Source organism: Choristoneura fumiferana, chromosome 17 (genome assembly GCF_025370935.1).
Source record: "Choristoneura fumiferana chromosome 17, NRCan_CFum_1, whole genome shotgun sequence".
In the NCBI taxonomy this organism is placed as follows: domain Eukaryota; kingdom Metazoa; phylum Arthropoda; class Insecta; order Lepidoptera; family Tortricidae; genus Choristoneura; species Choristoneura fumiferana.
The window spans coordinates 5,211,998-5,228,702 of record NC_133488.1 but is presented as its reverse complement, the minus strand read 5'-3'; the positions used below and the strand labels follow the sequence as shown (position 1 = coordinate 5,228,702).

The following is a 16,705-nucleotide window of genomic DNA, read 5'->3' as shown; positions in this document are numbered from 1 at the left end:
AAGCCGAGAAAGCAAATGACCGCTGAGCTGAAGTAAAGTATGCTGTAAAAAGAACCTTCGAGTACTTGATTTAGGAACAAAGGAAACGATGAAAGCTGCAATATCGTATTGCCTTTAGAACTTGTTTCAAATTTCTTTCACTTTGTTGTAGTTGTTTTATTTGTTTACATCTTTATTCTGTGTCTGTACACCACGACTATCTCCATTTTGACAATCGTCAATTCTACAATGATTGAAATCAAGATTTGCTCATGGCCGCGACAACGTCCAATCCGGCTTTGTACATATTAGACGAGGTAAAAAGCTTTAGTAAAAAACAAAACAAATAGTAATTTGTCGTAATTCGTTTGCAATTTACCTTTACGATTGAGACATCCCGAGTGTCAAAGTGGAAATAATCGTAGTGTGAGTGCTAGTCTAACACTTATAGACACTAAAGCGTTCCTTGGGTAATCACAACACCAAATTAAAAATTTAAAAAACCCCCGACACCAAAAAACGCAAGCAAAAATAAAAAAACGCCCGAAAAAAAAGCCGCCAAAAAAGACAACTAAAAAGTAAAAAATAATTATGCACTACCTAGCTGTTGCCCGCGACTTCATCTGCGAAGAATTCGTTTATCCCTATCCCGCGGGGACTATGCTGATTTCCCGCAAAATTAGCCTAAGTTAATTTAGTATAAGTACCTAGTAATATTTTTTTTATCTAAGCGTCGTCGGTGTCGGGGGACCGCTAAAGTTAACAGGAAACCAAAGTACATATGTTGTATTTTTTAAAGTATTAACCTATTAATCGATACCCCACACTACAAGGTTGGATGAGAAAAAAAAACACCCCCACTTTACGTCTATGGGAGGTACACTAAAAAAAATATTTTTCAATTTTTATTGTATCATTTTGTCGGCATAGTTTATATACATATTTGTGCAAAATTACAGCTTTATAGCATTGATAGTCCCTGAGTAAAGCCGTGGACGGACAGACAGATAGACATGGCGAAACTATAAGGGTTCCGTTTTTGCCATTTTGGCTCCGAACCCTAAAAAAACAAATACCGTATTTATATAATAAACACCTGTCACCCTTATCCGATGGAGTACGCTTCATAAATTCGCGGTGAAAAATAGCGCCTATATCATATGGGCCGCTGGTTTTATGGAATCCGTGAGCATCGGGCGGCGAAGCGAGTCGGTGTCACAATGACAGGGGCAAAAGGTGAATTTCATGCGAAGGAGACGAATCGAAAAAGATAAAAATGGTCTGTGAGTTATACTTCGTTTCTTTTTTTTCATGGTCTAGGGCAGGGTTTCTCAAACTTATGGCTCCACATACCCCTGTTAAAGTTTCTAGACGATAGCGAACCCCCGCCCCCCAAAGAAAGTAATAAAATTGACTGTTGGAGAATCTAAAAATAAATAATACAAAAATACTCCAAAAACCAATCTTAATCATCTTGCTAGTCTTGCAGCCTGGTGGTTTTTGGAGTGACGTAAACCTTGTCGCGAACCCCCTACCGTCGAATAGCGAACCCCTAGGGGTTTGCGTACCCCACTTTGAGTAACCCTGGTCTAGGGGGAAAACGAGCAGGCGGATACCTGCAACACCAGAAGAGTCACAAGTGTCACAAGTCACAAGTTTAAGGTAGGAGTACACCCTTCTCTTGAAAACTTGAAGGTCATATCGGTCCGGGAATACAGTATAGGCGATAGTTCATTCCAGAGTTAGCATTAAGAAGGAAAAGAAGAAGAAGAAGGTAAGTGATGTTGACGTGTCTGTTTATTGAAAAACACTTTTGATAACCTAACCAACACAAAGTTGGAAAACCCCCGACTTTGAAAGAAAGAAAGAATGAAAATAAATATTCATAGCAGCAGTGACTCATTACACAGGTCACTTCAAACTTCAATATCTCAAAAACGGCTGAACTGATTTAATGAAACATGTCATAAGAACCATCGCTAGAAAACTTGATTTCAATTGAAAAAAAAAACCGCATACAAATCGGTCCACCCGTTTAAGAGCTACTAAATTACTGCGGGATAAGTAATAACAGGGTTTTATATTTTCGTTTCAGAGTGACTTGTCTCCTATACCATTAGAGACTTCGAATTTGGGAAGCAAGTATTAGATAGTTATATTAGCTAATAAATAACCCTTCTTCGAGCGGTTGGGTAAAAAATAACTGAAATTCTCAGGCCAGGGGGGGGGGAGTAAGCAAGGACTAGGACTTTTATAAGTACCTACCTACTAACTGACTATAGCTGTACTTAAAGACATGATCTTTGACAGATATGTTTCTTGGGGGTTAATCACAGATTTATACGGTCCATATAAGTCTGTGGGGTTAATAGAGGTGTCCTAAGTAGGAATTTTGCAAAATTCCCACGGCATAAAGAGTTAGCCATTTCTCTTCTAAGGCAGTGAAGTGAACCCGCGGGATAGAGCTAGTCTTATTTAAAAGAACCCCAACCAAACAATCTTCCTCATATACCTAATAGCTTTTTATTCAATGTCAAGTCTATGAAAGGAAAAAGATTTGTGCAAACTGACGAATAGTTCCAGCGATTAGCGCGTATAAACAAACTTGCTATCATGCATTGTTATAAAACAAACGCGTCACGTAGATAGTACTCTCATAGCAGTTCATATTTTTATTACTTAAGTACTAAAATTTAGTGCCTCAGAAGTGACTCAATATGATTACTTTCAGTCTGTTAACGCTTTATTTTTACTGACTGTACTTTGTGTTGAATGTATTCTTCATTGAATTTCCATTCAATTTATATGCATTAAATAACATGAATTAAGTAAATAAATTTCAAGACTTCTAGAAAGAGGTATTAAATTTTATTTGCAAAATCTAGCATTATCCTAAAAAATATCCAATTAAAAATAGTCTTGTAAAAAATTAGACCATTGAACTTAGAGACCAAATAATATTATATAGAAATAGTAGGGAACTAGTTTTAGCGACCGAGGGGTAATGGCGAACGCAGCGGCTATTGTTAGAATGAGATAGCGTGCTCTGTTGGCTGAGAGGGGCCTATACCCCGCGCGCCCGCTCCCACCCGCCAGTGCTCAGCAAAACGTTGTGTAACAAGGTCGCGCTCGGCTCACTCAAGGCAAGTTGTGTCAATATTTTTATCAAATTGTATGTAGTTTTTAGTGACATTACTATGTTAATACCTGTTCTGTAGTTTATGGAGTTATAATGTTAAATCTTAATGAAGAAAGTGCGATTTACTTGTAACGACGTAGTCGTGTAATAATTTTGTTTACGTAATACTTACGCGTCGCGGGCTATCGGGCGGGGTGATGACGAATGAATATAAAACGGGTAATTCCGAATGCGCGTCATTTTCCTGTAGCAAAAAACGTTTGTAGTCGACTTCTAACAAAGGAAATGGTTCGCAGTTCCAATATTATGTTTTTAATACCTAAATAAAGACATGAATGATATGTTCGATGAATATTTTTACAAATTACTACTTAATTGAAAATTTGTGCTTCTTTTATATTAAGGATTGTTTTTATACAGAATAAAAAATAAAAACTTTCCGAATATAATCCATAGCCTGGCAACATAAGTAACGCGTATTTTTAACATCGTCACAGGTAAGTAACTTTAATCAAAAACAAAATTTAACTTGGACAAATTTTAACATTTCATATTTCTCACTTGTTTATTGTTGTTTACGTTCTCTTTGCGTTTGCCATACTTTTTACTAAAGTATGAAAACGTTTAAAGTTTACTATTTCTCTAATTTTGTATGGTAATTAATAAGTACCCAGTCGAAGAAAAATTATTATATGCAACGTTGTATTAGTAAGTGAATAAAAGATCGTGGCGTCTTTTTCTTTACTTAAAGCTCACATCGTAACTCACGCCACTCACCTTTTTTGAACCCTGTTATACAACTGTTGCATTAAATACTATTATTTCACGCATTTCATTCCAGTAGTCAGGTTGATTAGGTATTTTATAGGTATAATATGCTTATCTACAAATAGATGCAATTACAATACAGTAAAAAAAACTTAGATCATTTTATTAAAACTATTAAAAAACTACCTAATTAAAATATATATGTACCTATTCATATTTGGAGTTTCGATTGAATGTTGTCTGCTGATAAAAAAGCTAATACTAGTATGTATGTACTATCTTTTTTTGTGAAAAATTATATTTAAGTAAATGTATTTAAGATTATCATTCCAAATCAATGAAATTACAGATGCCACGATTTTACAAGCGGAAGACACAAGGGTATGAATTTGAAAAGTTAAAAAAGGCAGTAGAAGATGTAAGAAACAAGAGACTTTCACTAGCCCAAGCATCCAAAATTTATTCAGTGCCTCGATCGACAATATATGACCGACTCGGCAAAGGAATCGTAAATGTACCAAAACGTGGGCAGAAATGTGTGTTCACCGAAGCCCAGGAAAAACAACTAGAAGAGCACATTTTAAACTGTAGTCAATTATTCAACATCCTCACAGCAAATGCTGTTCGAAAAATTGGCTTCAAATTTGCAAAAGCATACAATGTGAGGAATAATTTTGATAGAATATCAAAAATGGCTGGCAAAGATTGGTATTACGGATTTATGAAAAGACATCCTAATATTATAGTTGTATCGAACAAAAAATTAGAATTATCTGTGGACGGAGCTAAAGCTTTTAATGAAGCCGAGGTGTTGGAGTATTGTGATAATCGATTAGCTCAAGAAATAATTCACCACGTGGATAATACAGAAAGTCAAAACGATGACGGCAAAAAGATATCAATGAATAAAAAGAAGAGAAAATTAGACTTGGAACTGGCCAGTACACGTAGACGAAGCACGCTTAGCCGAGATGATGACATGTGAGTTGGTTATGTTATAGGTATATAATAGTAATAGTAAAGGTATATCTAATATCCGTCATCCATTAAAAAAATAATGAGCGTGAGCGGATCGGAGTTACAAGCTTAAACTTCTCAGGCAGTATACTTAGTTAGTTACGAAGTACAAAATTCGAACTTCGTATTTTGCCGTCTCGCTGACGGTTATAATTTAATACGAGAGTGAGGGACGAATTTCGTAGTAGCCCCCCCAGGGCCTAAGGTAGCTGCAGGGCTACTACGAAACTCGAAACTCGAAGTTCGTGTCGTGCGGTCCCTGTGACACTTATACTGTTTAATACGAGACCGAGAGGGACGGTACGATACGAACTTCGAGTTTCGTAGTAGCCCTGCTGGCGCGGGACGGGTTCACGTATATGCGAGCGGACGTACGCCTGCGGGCGCGGGTACAGGCAAAATCCGTCGCACGCGACAGTTCGCGCTGCTCATACTATTTTTCTATAGGCGTTCACTCGCTCCGTGCAAACTGCGACTGCGGCAGCAGCAGGGCTACTACGAAACTCGAAACTCGAATTTCGTGTTGTGCTGTCCCTCTGACACTTATACTGTTTAATACGAGAGCGAGAGGGACGGTATGATACGAACATCGAGTTTCGAGTTTCGTAGTAGCCCTGCTGGCGTAGACTCTTATTCAATGCACATCTCGACGGTGACTATTAACAAAGTCGGGTCTGCAATTATTGTGCCAAAGTCAAATATACTGTCTTATCCTATTAACGCCCAAAGTCCTTTATAAAGGACTTATCAGTAATTTGACATTGAACTCTCTCAGAAGTGATATAAAGTTTCATGTTCATAAAACAAAAATTTGACTTGGGCGTTAGGAGGTTAAATTGACTTTGGCATAATAATCCGTAAATGGCCAAATTATAGATCTGACTCTGTTAATAGTCACCGTCGATCTGTCTATGCAGTTCATCACGGCGAGTTAAACCCTTTAAATTTCTGTACCTTTAAATAAGTACCTACCTGACCTACATATATGTACGAGTATATATGTAGAAAATCTTTTCCGCTCATATTCGTATCAGTGTGATTCTCCGCGTCATTATTCCAAGATCAAATTTCTTCACATTTGAATAGAGTTATTTAGTACAGTATAAATAAGTACGTAATCTAAAACACCTAAATCCAAAATTTGGTTTAATATCCAGATAGCCTAGTAGTTAAAAAAACATGAGCTTGAGGCCTCGGGTTTGATCCCCGTTCGGGGTAGATATTTGTATGAAAAATATGAATGTTTGTGTTCAAGTCTTGGATGTTTGATATGCACTTATTTATCTATACAGGGTGCAATTTTGTATGTGATAGAAAAATAGTGTATCTGGTTCAGCTCATGCTGGAGAAAATAATGTTTATCTGTTGTCTGGTAGCTTTGCTTAGCTGGGGAATACATCAATTGGCATCAAACGTACCATGATTTATTATTATTTATTAACTATTTTATTCTCTTTTACGGAATAAGCGCGCTTAGACAGCAAGTTTGACGCACTGTTTGTACCCGTAGATCACCTACTAGTTTACACTGTCTTATGTTTATTTAGTAAAATTGTACCGGTACAAATTACTTATGACAGAAGATGGTAGGTAATGCGAGCTTATCTTTCTGCCAAAAATTATGACAATCGATTACCGTCATGGGAAATATTGAGTTGTGTGTGTTTCACTTTTAAAGCGAGTGTGTTCCTAACGTTATCACTGATACTCACGAAAGTTCGCTCAACGAATACAGTAACGTGTAGACTGTACACTGTATTCGTTGATTCCACGATAAGCGAAAAGGCAACTCCCATCCAGCACAAGTGCTGGGATGTATCGATACATAGCATACTTTTTAACCGACGACGGCAAAGCCAAAAGGAAAGATAATGATTTTAGCAGTCTAATGTATATACATATTTTTCACCGTAGCGTCTAAACTAAACTACTCAAACGATTTTAATAAATAAGGTGTCATTATCGGATGGATTATTATTATTCTCTAATAACGGGCTGCAACTAGCTACGTATGCACTATGTGGCTAACCGCGCGGTTTTAGCGCGCCGTCTCTTTCTCAAGCGATACTTTGAAGAGGGACAGCGCGCTGAAACCGCGCGATTAGCAGCCGCATAGTGCGTATATCGCCTTAGATAGCAAGTTTGACGCATTGTTTGTAGATAACCTACTAGATTATACTGTATTTTCTCTTACTGAATCTTGAGTTCGGAATCCGATCTGCATTTTATGTTACAGTCCAGTTTAACTAGCTCGTATAAAAAGGGATTCAAATGGGGCGTCCGTCAAACGCAATTCTAGAAATATTTAGAGTTCGCGACGAATTTATATGCGCAGTTAAAATGGGCTCAAGCTCGAGCTTCGTTTCAATGAAGAAGTTTTGCTTGCTTTTGTGTGGACGTGGGATGTTTGAAATCTTATTCATCATCATCAAGCCTATATACGTCCAACATCAACAAGAAGCTTGGGCATAGTTCCACGCGGCCCAGTGCGGATTGGGAACTTCACACGCAATTGAATTGCTTCGCAAAGGTTTCCTCATGATGTTTTTCCTTCACCGCAAAGCTCGTTTAAATGTTCCGCACATGAGTTTCGAAAAACTGTGCGAGCCGTTTGGGATGCTTGAGAGGCGATAGGTCAAAACACTATTATTAATATTACAAAATACGAACGTTTGTGAGTATAGTAGTGCCATGAGTGTTGGAGTGAATGATTACACACACAGTTACATGAAGAGCTGATGCTCAAAAGGAGAATGAATGAGAAAATGACAATAAAAAGTCGCTGTCATCACATGACATGTTCTTGTGTGCGTGACCTCAACTTAACTCTCTCTGGTGGCACTACCTATATGTATTACGTGTGTTTGTTACTCTTTAACGTTTAAACGTCTAGACGGATTTGGATTTGATATATATACGTACGTATGTAGTTAGCGGAATGTCTGTAATTAGCACATAGGCTAATTTTATCTCGATGTTGCCACGGGGTGGGGTCGGGATGAAATTCTAAAAGAAAGTAAAATTAAGTTTTATTTGACCTTAAGGAGCGGCCACACCGTTGCTTAAAAACGGTGACGGTACGGAATCGCAGTGACGCATCGTATGCGCACAGTTTTTATCGCATGCTCTCTACACCGCTGCTTAAAATACGGAATCACAGTGACGTGCCGTAAACGTCAGGACTTTACCGAACAAACGACGTCACTGCGATTTCGCACCGTTTGCGTATTTTAAGCAGCGGTGTGGAAAGCATGAAAAAAAAACGGTGCGCATACGAGGCGTCACTGCGATTACGTACCGTCACCGTTTTTTAAGCAGCGGTGTGGCCACTCCTTTATTTGTTAATGATTTTTTAAGCGACACACAACAATTAACATTATTAATTAATAATTTGAATCTTTTGTTAAGCATCTGAATTCTGTTTGAAATGTTTTTATTTTTTAGTGTTTTTTTATGACTAACACATATTTTTTTAATTTGACTGAACTACGCACATATACATAGTTACATAATTACTAACATTATTAAAATATTTAAAAAATCTATAAAAAAATATATGCCATGTGGCAAGACATACAAGGTTCTATTTTTAAGTTTACATTTGTACTTATGCCACTACCACGCCACCTATAGGTACTTGACAAATAAACTTACCTATATTACACAATTTACCTTTCTTATTCGTATTCTATTCATGGTAGCCCAAAAGGATTTGTGGTCGCTAGAATTCAGCTGAGAGACTTAAAGTATTTGGACAAGTTTCACCGCATCCCCAAGCAGTTCGGATTTGAAGACTTAGGAACCGCCCTTTTTATATTTTTGGGGTACCGTAGCACACCTAAAATATATGTACTCGTATTTATACTTCAACTTCACAATTTTAGTGTACTTACTGTCCAGATGACTGGAAAAGTTTAACGAAATATCTTTGTAAATATCTTGCGAAATTATGAAATTGTATTTATCAAATAGACATTGGTTGAGCCTAAAATTTCGAGAACAACCTTCATAGGGGTGTTCAGTCAAGTTAAGCCAGCAATATTTAAGTATGTCGAAATATTCTGGTATACCTAGCCAACCATAATAATACTAGTAATAATAATAAAACGAAAAAAATTAAAACGAGGAACAATAATAATAGTATCTTGGGACAAATTACACCAATTTTGACCTAGCCGTAACCTTGTAACCTTGTCGTTCATTGTGGCGTTCTACCTTTCTTTAGCAGTGGACGTCTTCCGGCTGATGATGAACCTAAGCAAAGTTTGTACTATGGGTGCTAGACAACAGATAGACATACATGTAAAGATAAATATATAGTTAAACACATATAAACAGCCAATACTCAAGTCCAAACATTCGTATTAATCATACAAATATTTTCCCTTCACGGGGATCGAGCCCTCAACCCCTATACTCGATTTATTTTAATATTTGAAACTTAACGGTAAAATTTGCACACGTTTTTAAATGAAACAGCGAAACTATTTAAAATTGTGTTAACTTCTACAATAATAAAAACATAATAAATACCGCTAATAAGTGTATATGTAGGTATTTTTAGTCGCACTTGTGTTCAAAATACTGAGAAACGTGTGTTACAATTTGACCGTTAATTGAAACCTTAAATTAAACGGAGTGTAGCTTCTTATCAGGGTCACATCACTAGCAACTATGCTATCAGGTTGTCCAATCACCCACTGTAAATATAATTCTTCTTTCAGTACGAATGGCGACATGCAGAATAAAAAAATAAAGGAAATGGCCCCAGAACAATACGAAAACGAGAAGAATAAATCAGCACTGGAAGAATTACAAATACAAGTATTAAAGCAACTAGGCCGAAAAACTTACTCAGGAATAAAAAAAGAAAGAAAAGGTGAAGTATTTCGTAACGTCGAATCAGAGCCAGAAGTAACTTTGACTGCTGAAGTAGTCGAAAGTAGTGATCCTTTGGAAGCCTTAAGTGTTCCAGGTCCCTCAAGACAATCAGAATCAGTCAGTCAGTTCAAGAAAAGATCCACCAACGACCAACTAACGACATTATCTTCGGATTTAGACATTAAAGAAGAATATAGTGTTCAAGATTCTAGAAGGACAGGAGAAGAGACTCTGGCTGATTTTAGTATAGTTTCTCAAGATGACGTTTCTGAAAGCGATATTTCAACAGACGATATAATTTTATCGCATTTTCGCTCTAAAGCTGAATTGAATTCAGATTCTTCAGTTTATTTTAAAGCTCAAAGTGAGAAGCGGAAACAAAAGGTTACTACGGAGTTATTGTTTCATAGATACAAATTGAAGTCTAAGAGGGAGATAGATAGGTTACACAAAAAGATTAGGGAGCTTAAAGCGTCCGTGCAAAAGTATAAAAGGCAGGTTTATAAGCTGCAGCGACGGTGTGATAATGTAATGGGTGAAAAATGAAGTTATAAGTTTAATTGAAAGCTGTGGTCAGGATTAGCGACGGGGAGAGAGAGCTGAGGTGATAGTAGGAGATGAACATTGATCAATACAATTTGACCTCACCTGCATTTGGCAGGGGAGATAGAGATTAATCGCTTGTCAATTTAAAATAAAAAAGCAAACAATACACTACAAAGCATTGCAAAGTAATGTGATACAACAATACAATGCGATACAATGCAATGCAATTGCAGAAAATAATATGACAAGGCTAAATTAGGCCGTAACTCTTTGAGTACCTATTGAAGTAGGTACAGCCGAGGAAACTGAATCGCTTGTTTACCAGGTCCCACAGTGGCGTAGCTACCGGAGGGCTAGACGGGGCAGTGCCCCGGGGCCCCCAAGCTCAGGGGGCCTCTCGGACTCTCACCTACAAACCATAAAAGACAAATCTGGAGTACGTCGAATTCGGAACACGACGAATAGGGAACAAACGATTTTAAATAGTTTAGCCAACTAAACTAATAGGGCCCCAAGGCCCTATTTTATTTTTTGCCCCAGGGCCTTTGGTTACCTAGCTACGCCTCTGAGGTCCCTCGACTTTTTCATATAATTTTCGCTATTATTTCTTTGGCAGATGTATGGAATGTCAATATGACATCAAAAGCGCGAAGGTTCGCGATTTAGTTTCTTCGACTGTACGGCTCGTATTTAGGGAAAACTGAAGCTGTGATTAATATCGTTATGTATTTAGACACTATTTAGACTGTCGATTCGACTAATTATAGTGACACATTGTTAAAATACTGACCTATTTTTATTCAATATAAGATAATTAAAGTCACTTTCCGCCGTCTGTGTGTATGTACGCTTAGATTTGTTAAATTAAGCAACAGATTTTAATGCGGGTTTTCAGCAACGCATATGATATTTTTATAAAATGTTTACACGTAGGTACGTAATAACTATAGTGTAACTAGCGAAGTGCCCCTGATTCACGTTCTATACATTCAATGTACTCTGTGGATTCACGTAAGTGTACTTTTGGGGAAAGGGAAGTGAATTAGACAACGTTACTGGGTATTTTGTACCATGTTTTTTTTTTTCATTTGAACCAATGACTCTCCTTGAGTAGTTGGTACTCATGGGCGGTGGTGATCATTTCCCATCAGATGATCCACTTGCTCTTCTGCCTCCCTCTCGTAATAAAAAAAATGTGTTTTGTAACTCCCACATTTGTAAAATGAGCATATGATTAATACATTTTTAAAACTATATCTTATTATTCTGTGTTCTTTTATTTTCATGTGTTTTATTAAGCCCCGACGCAAAAAGAGGGGTGTTATAAGTTTGACCGCTATGTGTGTCTGTGTGTGTGTCTGTCTGTGGCACCGTAGCTCTTAAACGGATGGACCGATTTGAATGCGGTTTTTTATTTGAAAGCAGGTTTTCTAGCGATGGTTCTTAGGGTTTACTAATGTTTCGGCGAAGATTACTTAGCAAATTATTAGCTCCCAAACTATTTATTCCATATTTTATTTAGGCGAAATGTTATTTCCCAACTCAACATTTCGCACGGATGTCATTTCACAACCTAATCATTTGGTAAATTATTATTATGCAAATTATTACCCGGGATTTTTTTAAGATGTCATTTATGTTTTTGTCAAATGTTTTGATTGGCATACCTTAACTTAGCAACATATTGAATGGCATCCAGCCTACTGTTCTAGTGTCATTTATCCTGGCTGCTATTAAAAAAACCTAACATCGAAGGCTAAGGCGCCGCTTCGCTCTTTCCCTATTCATTCACCTATATACAATACTGTTGTATTTGACTTTGTTTATTGAAGTGACATACGTACATCAGATAGAATACAATGTATAGTAAAAATAAGAAATTTAAACATTTTGATTAGCCAGTTATACAACATACTCCCCCGTAATCAAAACAAGATTATAAACATAAACCTATTCCTTTTATACAATTCTGATGCTTGATACGAGCCAATGGCTTAGTTAGTACATCAGCCCACATCTCCAAAGTATTGATATATACGACATTAACAATATTGTTAGATAATAAATCTCGTATATAATGAAATCTTGTGTCTATATGTTTGGTTCTGTTGTGGTGAACCGGATTCAATGCCAACTTCTGAGCAGACTGTGAATCATTATAAGTAGTAATAACAGTTGACATACCAGTAAGTTCACACATCAATCGCCTCAGAAATTCAGCCTCTCTACCCGCACTGGACAAACTCATATATTCCGCTTCGCTGGACGACAGGGCAATGGTGGTTTGCTTCTTACTTTCCCATGAAATGGCTCCTCCGGCCATAGAAAAATAGAATCCAGTGTATGAACGACGATCCATAGGACAATTGGCCCAATCTGCATCCGCGTAGCCAGTTAGACATCCACCGTCTTTCCTGTAAGTAATGCCCAAATCGATAGTGCCTTTCAAATATTGTAATACACGTTTTGCCGCCTTCCAATGACTTTTATCATATTTAGTATTGAATTGACTCAAATATGATGTAGCAAAAGCAATGTCTGGACGAGTATTAACGGCCAGAAAATTGAGTGAGCCTATCAATTGCTGATACGGATAGGATAATGAAGATTCACTTACATTCTTCTCACTCGGCAGAAACTTTTTAGTTTCCAACGGCGTAGGAACGCTCTTACAGTCCATCATGTGAAACTTTTGTAGCAAATCACGAATGTAACTTTCTTGAGATATTTTAATCTCATTAGGTTTGTAATGTATATTTAAACCTAAGTAATAACTGAGTTTGCCAATCACTTTCAGACTAAAATGTTTCCGCAAGTCAGATATGACAGTATTTAGCGTTTTATTTTCTTTGTACAAAATGACAATGTCATCGACATGGAAAGCGAGTATTATTAAATCGTTACCAAACTTTTTAGTATAAATACATGCTTCCGAAGGAGTTTGGTTAAAACCTATGCATTGTAAAATTTCGGTCAACTTTTTATACCATGCTCGTGAAGCCTGTTTGAGGCCATAAAGCGATCGTTTCAGTATACATACTTTATCTTCTTGACCAGGTTTTATAAATCCTTCCGGCTGACTCATATATACTTCTTCCTCCAAAATTCCGTTTAAAAATGCCGTGTCAACGTCTAAATGGTGCATTTTCATTCCCTCTTCCGCAGCCAATGCGAACAACATGCGTAAAGAAGAATTTCGGACGACTGGAGAGAAAGTTTCCAAGTAGTCAATACCATAAACTTGATTAAATCCTTTCGCGACAAGTCTGGCTTTATATTTAATTACGTCACCATGCGCATTTTTCTTCAGCTTGTAGATCCATTTGCAAGGTATGACTTTCTTATCTGGTCTATCAACGAGAACCCAAGTTTGTTTCTCAAGCAGTGACTGATATTCATCTTGCATAGCTTGATACCATTTATCACTATCTTCTGCGTTCACAGCCTGTGTATAAGTTGTAGGTTCATCATCAGCTGAGGGGATAAAGTTTGCATGCATACACAATTAGCAGCAGAATTAGGTTTTCTGGGTCTCAAATTGTACCTTGGTTCTACAAAATCAGTATTAGATTCAGTTTCTTCTGATGAAGATGCAATAACAGGTTGAACTGACACATTTGGAGTAACAGCGTTATGCCACTGTTTCACGACATTAATATCAGACTGAACATCTTCTGATATAATATCTACAATATCAGGTTGAATCTGTTCATTTTCGATGACAGCGCTTGTGAAAGGTGTTCGACTATCTGAATTATTTGACGAGTTTACTTGCGAACTAAGCAATAGAGGTACAACTGCTGATTCTGTTAAATCATTATCAGACTTACAAGTTGTCTTTACTTTCAAATCTTGAAAATCACATTCAAAAAAAGTAACATCTCTGCTTTTCACAAGTCTTCTGGGATATCTAATATCTCTGAAATAATAACTTCTTGGATCTTCTGAATATCCAACGAAAATATGTTCGGATGCTTTCATATCCAGTTTCTTCCGATTACACTCAGGGACATGGATGAATGCTCTGCATCCAAAAACACGCAGATGAGAAAGATTTGGTATTTTAGCATACCATTTCTCGTACGCCGTCTTCCCATTGAGAGCACGGTGAGGAGACCTATTTTTAAGATATACAGCCATCTCTGCAGCATCTTGCCAATAAGCCGGAGAAAGGGAACTGTCAGAAAGCATTGATCTTACTTTCTCCAAAATTGAGCGATTTGTTCTTTCTGCAATAGAATTTTGCTGAGGACTGTAGGGAACTGTTGTTTGGTGTTGAATTCCTTCATTTTGTAAATATCTCGAAAATTCAGCATTAACATATTCTTTTCCATTATCACTCTTCAATATCTTAATCTTTGCTCCTGTTTCCCGCTCTACTGTGGACTGGAAAATACGAAACTTGTTCTTTACTTCCGCTTTTGAAGGAATAAAGAATACAAAAGTCATACGAGAAAAATCATCTATGAAAAATAAAATATACTTATTGCCTTGAAATGAAGTTTCAGGCAATGGTCCACATATATCTGAATGAATAAGTTCCAGAACAGAAGTTGATCGTTTATGTGAAACTTTCTTAAAGGGTTTCCTATTCTGCTTACCTTCAATGCAGGGGATACATGGTTCCTTATCGACTTCTGAGTAGTCACGCCCACTGCGTGTCCCTTCCTCAGTTGATCCATTCCGATGCGACATAAATGACCTAGTCGTCTATGCCAGAGCTTGAAGCTAGAAACATCAGAGTGGGTCTCAAAAGCAGATAATTGAGTAATTGGGTTGACCGTACAGTCTAAAGAATACAGTCCCACATATAGAACCATGTAAATTACATCACCTGTACAAGAAAAAGCATCAGAATCATAAAAATTACAACCTGTTCTATCAAAAACTACGTTAAAACCTTTATCTACTGCCTTCTTTACTGAAATAAGATTAGAATTCAAGTTCGGTACATGAACTACATCAGTAATCTTCTTTATATTCGTATTCTGACCGCAAGTGGTGATAGAAATATCTCCAATGCCTTTACTGGGCAGTACATCTCCATTTGCAATGGTTACAGTCCCAATAGACGAACTTCTCACATTATTCATCCAATCCGCTCGTGACGTCATGTGTGCTGAAGCTCCAGAATCAATAAACCATTTATCACGCTCTAATCCGTCATTGACATTCAGTGCACATAGAGAATTTTTGTGATTTACGGGTCTCTTCTTCTTATCCTTTTTATAGGGACAATCTGGACGCTTATGTCCTGGCTCCATGCAGTCGTAACACACAATAGGTTTCTTCGGTTTGGATGTAGAAGGTTTGTTCTGGTTCATTCGTGTACGAAGAGCAGTATCTGGGTTATCTATAGCTGGTTTATTCAATTCATTCAATAATTGGTCTTAATTAAATCCACTGTAATGTCTATGTTGGAATTTTCCAAAGCCATTACTAAAGGTGCATATTGAGGACTTAAACCTCCAAGAAGAATCGCAGCTATTGAAGCATCTTCCATAATTTTGCCAATGTCGGCTAAATCTTGCACAGTTGACATGACAGCATTTATGTACGTCTCTATATTGGAATCAAAATCATCAAGACAGTACCTGTAGAGTTTCCGTTCGAGGCTTATACGTCGCCCTAAACCTTTGTCCTCGTAAGCGGACGAAAGAGCATCCCAAGCTTCCTTGGCTGTTTTGCATGACCTTACATGAGTTATTGCCATACCATCTAAAGTGAGACATATTTTCGATAACGCCTTCTGATCGTTACGTGATTTTACCTCAGTAGGAATTTTACTATCATCAGAATATCCGATGATCGTCTCCATAACTCTTCATGCATAAGGTACATACGCATTTTGAATTTCCATACGGAAAACCGTCTCTGTTTATGAGTGGTTTTATGCCAGAAATCGAATTATTTGCCATATTTATACGCACAGCTGTTTTATGTCACAACAAAAATAGTATGAAAATATCTTCGTGAACTATTGAAAATTTTCACAGATTTCATAATTTATAAACGCACATACTGGAAAAACTAGTAGATTCACTTTTATTAAAGAATATATAGTTTTTATAAGTAATACTCAGTTAAATATAGAGTTTCGTGCTGATAACGAATGTTGTATTTGACTTTGTTTATTGAAGTGACATACGTACATCAGATAGAATACAATGTATAGTAAAGAATAAGAAATTTAAACATTTTGATTAGCCAGTTATACAACAAATACAATATAATACAACTTATATGTATTCTGTCTGTCTTCATTTTCATTAGTAATCTATGATAAAATGTATATTTACGTTTTCCAGTTTCTTCAGGACAATTTAACAATCAAAATATACCTACCTGTCCTTATTACGAGTAGGTACATAAAAA

General features: G+C 37.0%; 1 protein-coding gene across 1 annotated transcript; it reads left to right on the top strand.

Moving 5' to 3' along the window:
• Positions 1 to 3,087: 3,087 nt before the first annotated feature.
• On the top strand, positions 3,088 to 11,552 carry LOC141436867 (uncharacterized). The gene is made up of 3 exons (XM_074099957.1): positions 3,088 to 3,122; positions 4,236 to 4,867; positions 9,628 to 11,552. The coding sequence occupies exons 2-3, from the start codon at positions 4,236 to 4,238 to the stop codon at positions 10,328 to 10,330; spliced, it is 1,335 nt and encodes a 444-aa protein (XP_073956058.1). The 5' UTR covers positions 3,088 to 3,122; the 3' UTR covers positions 10,331 to 11,552.
• Positions 11,553 to 16,705: the final 5,153 nt, after the last annotated feature.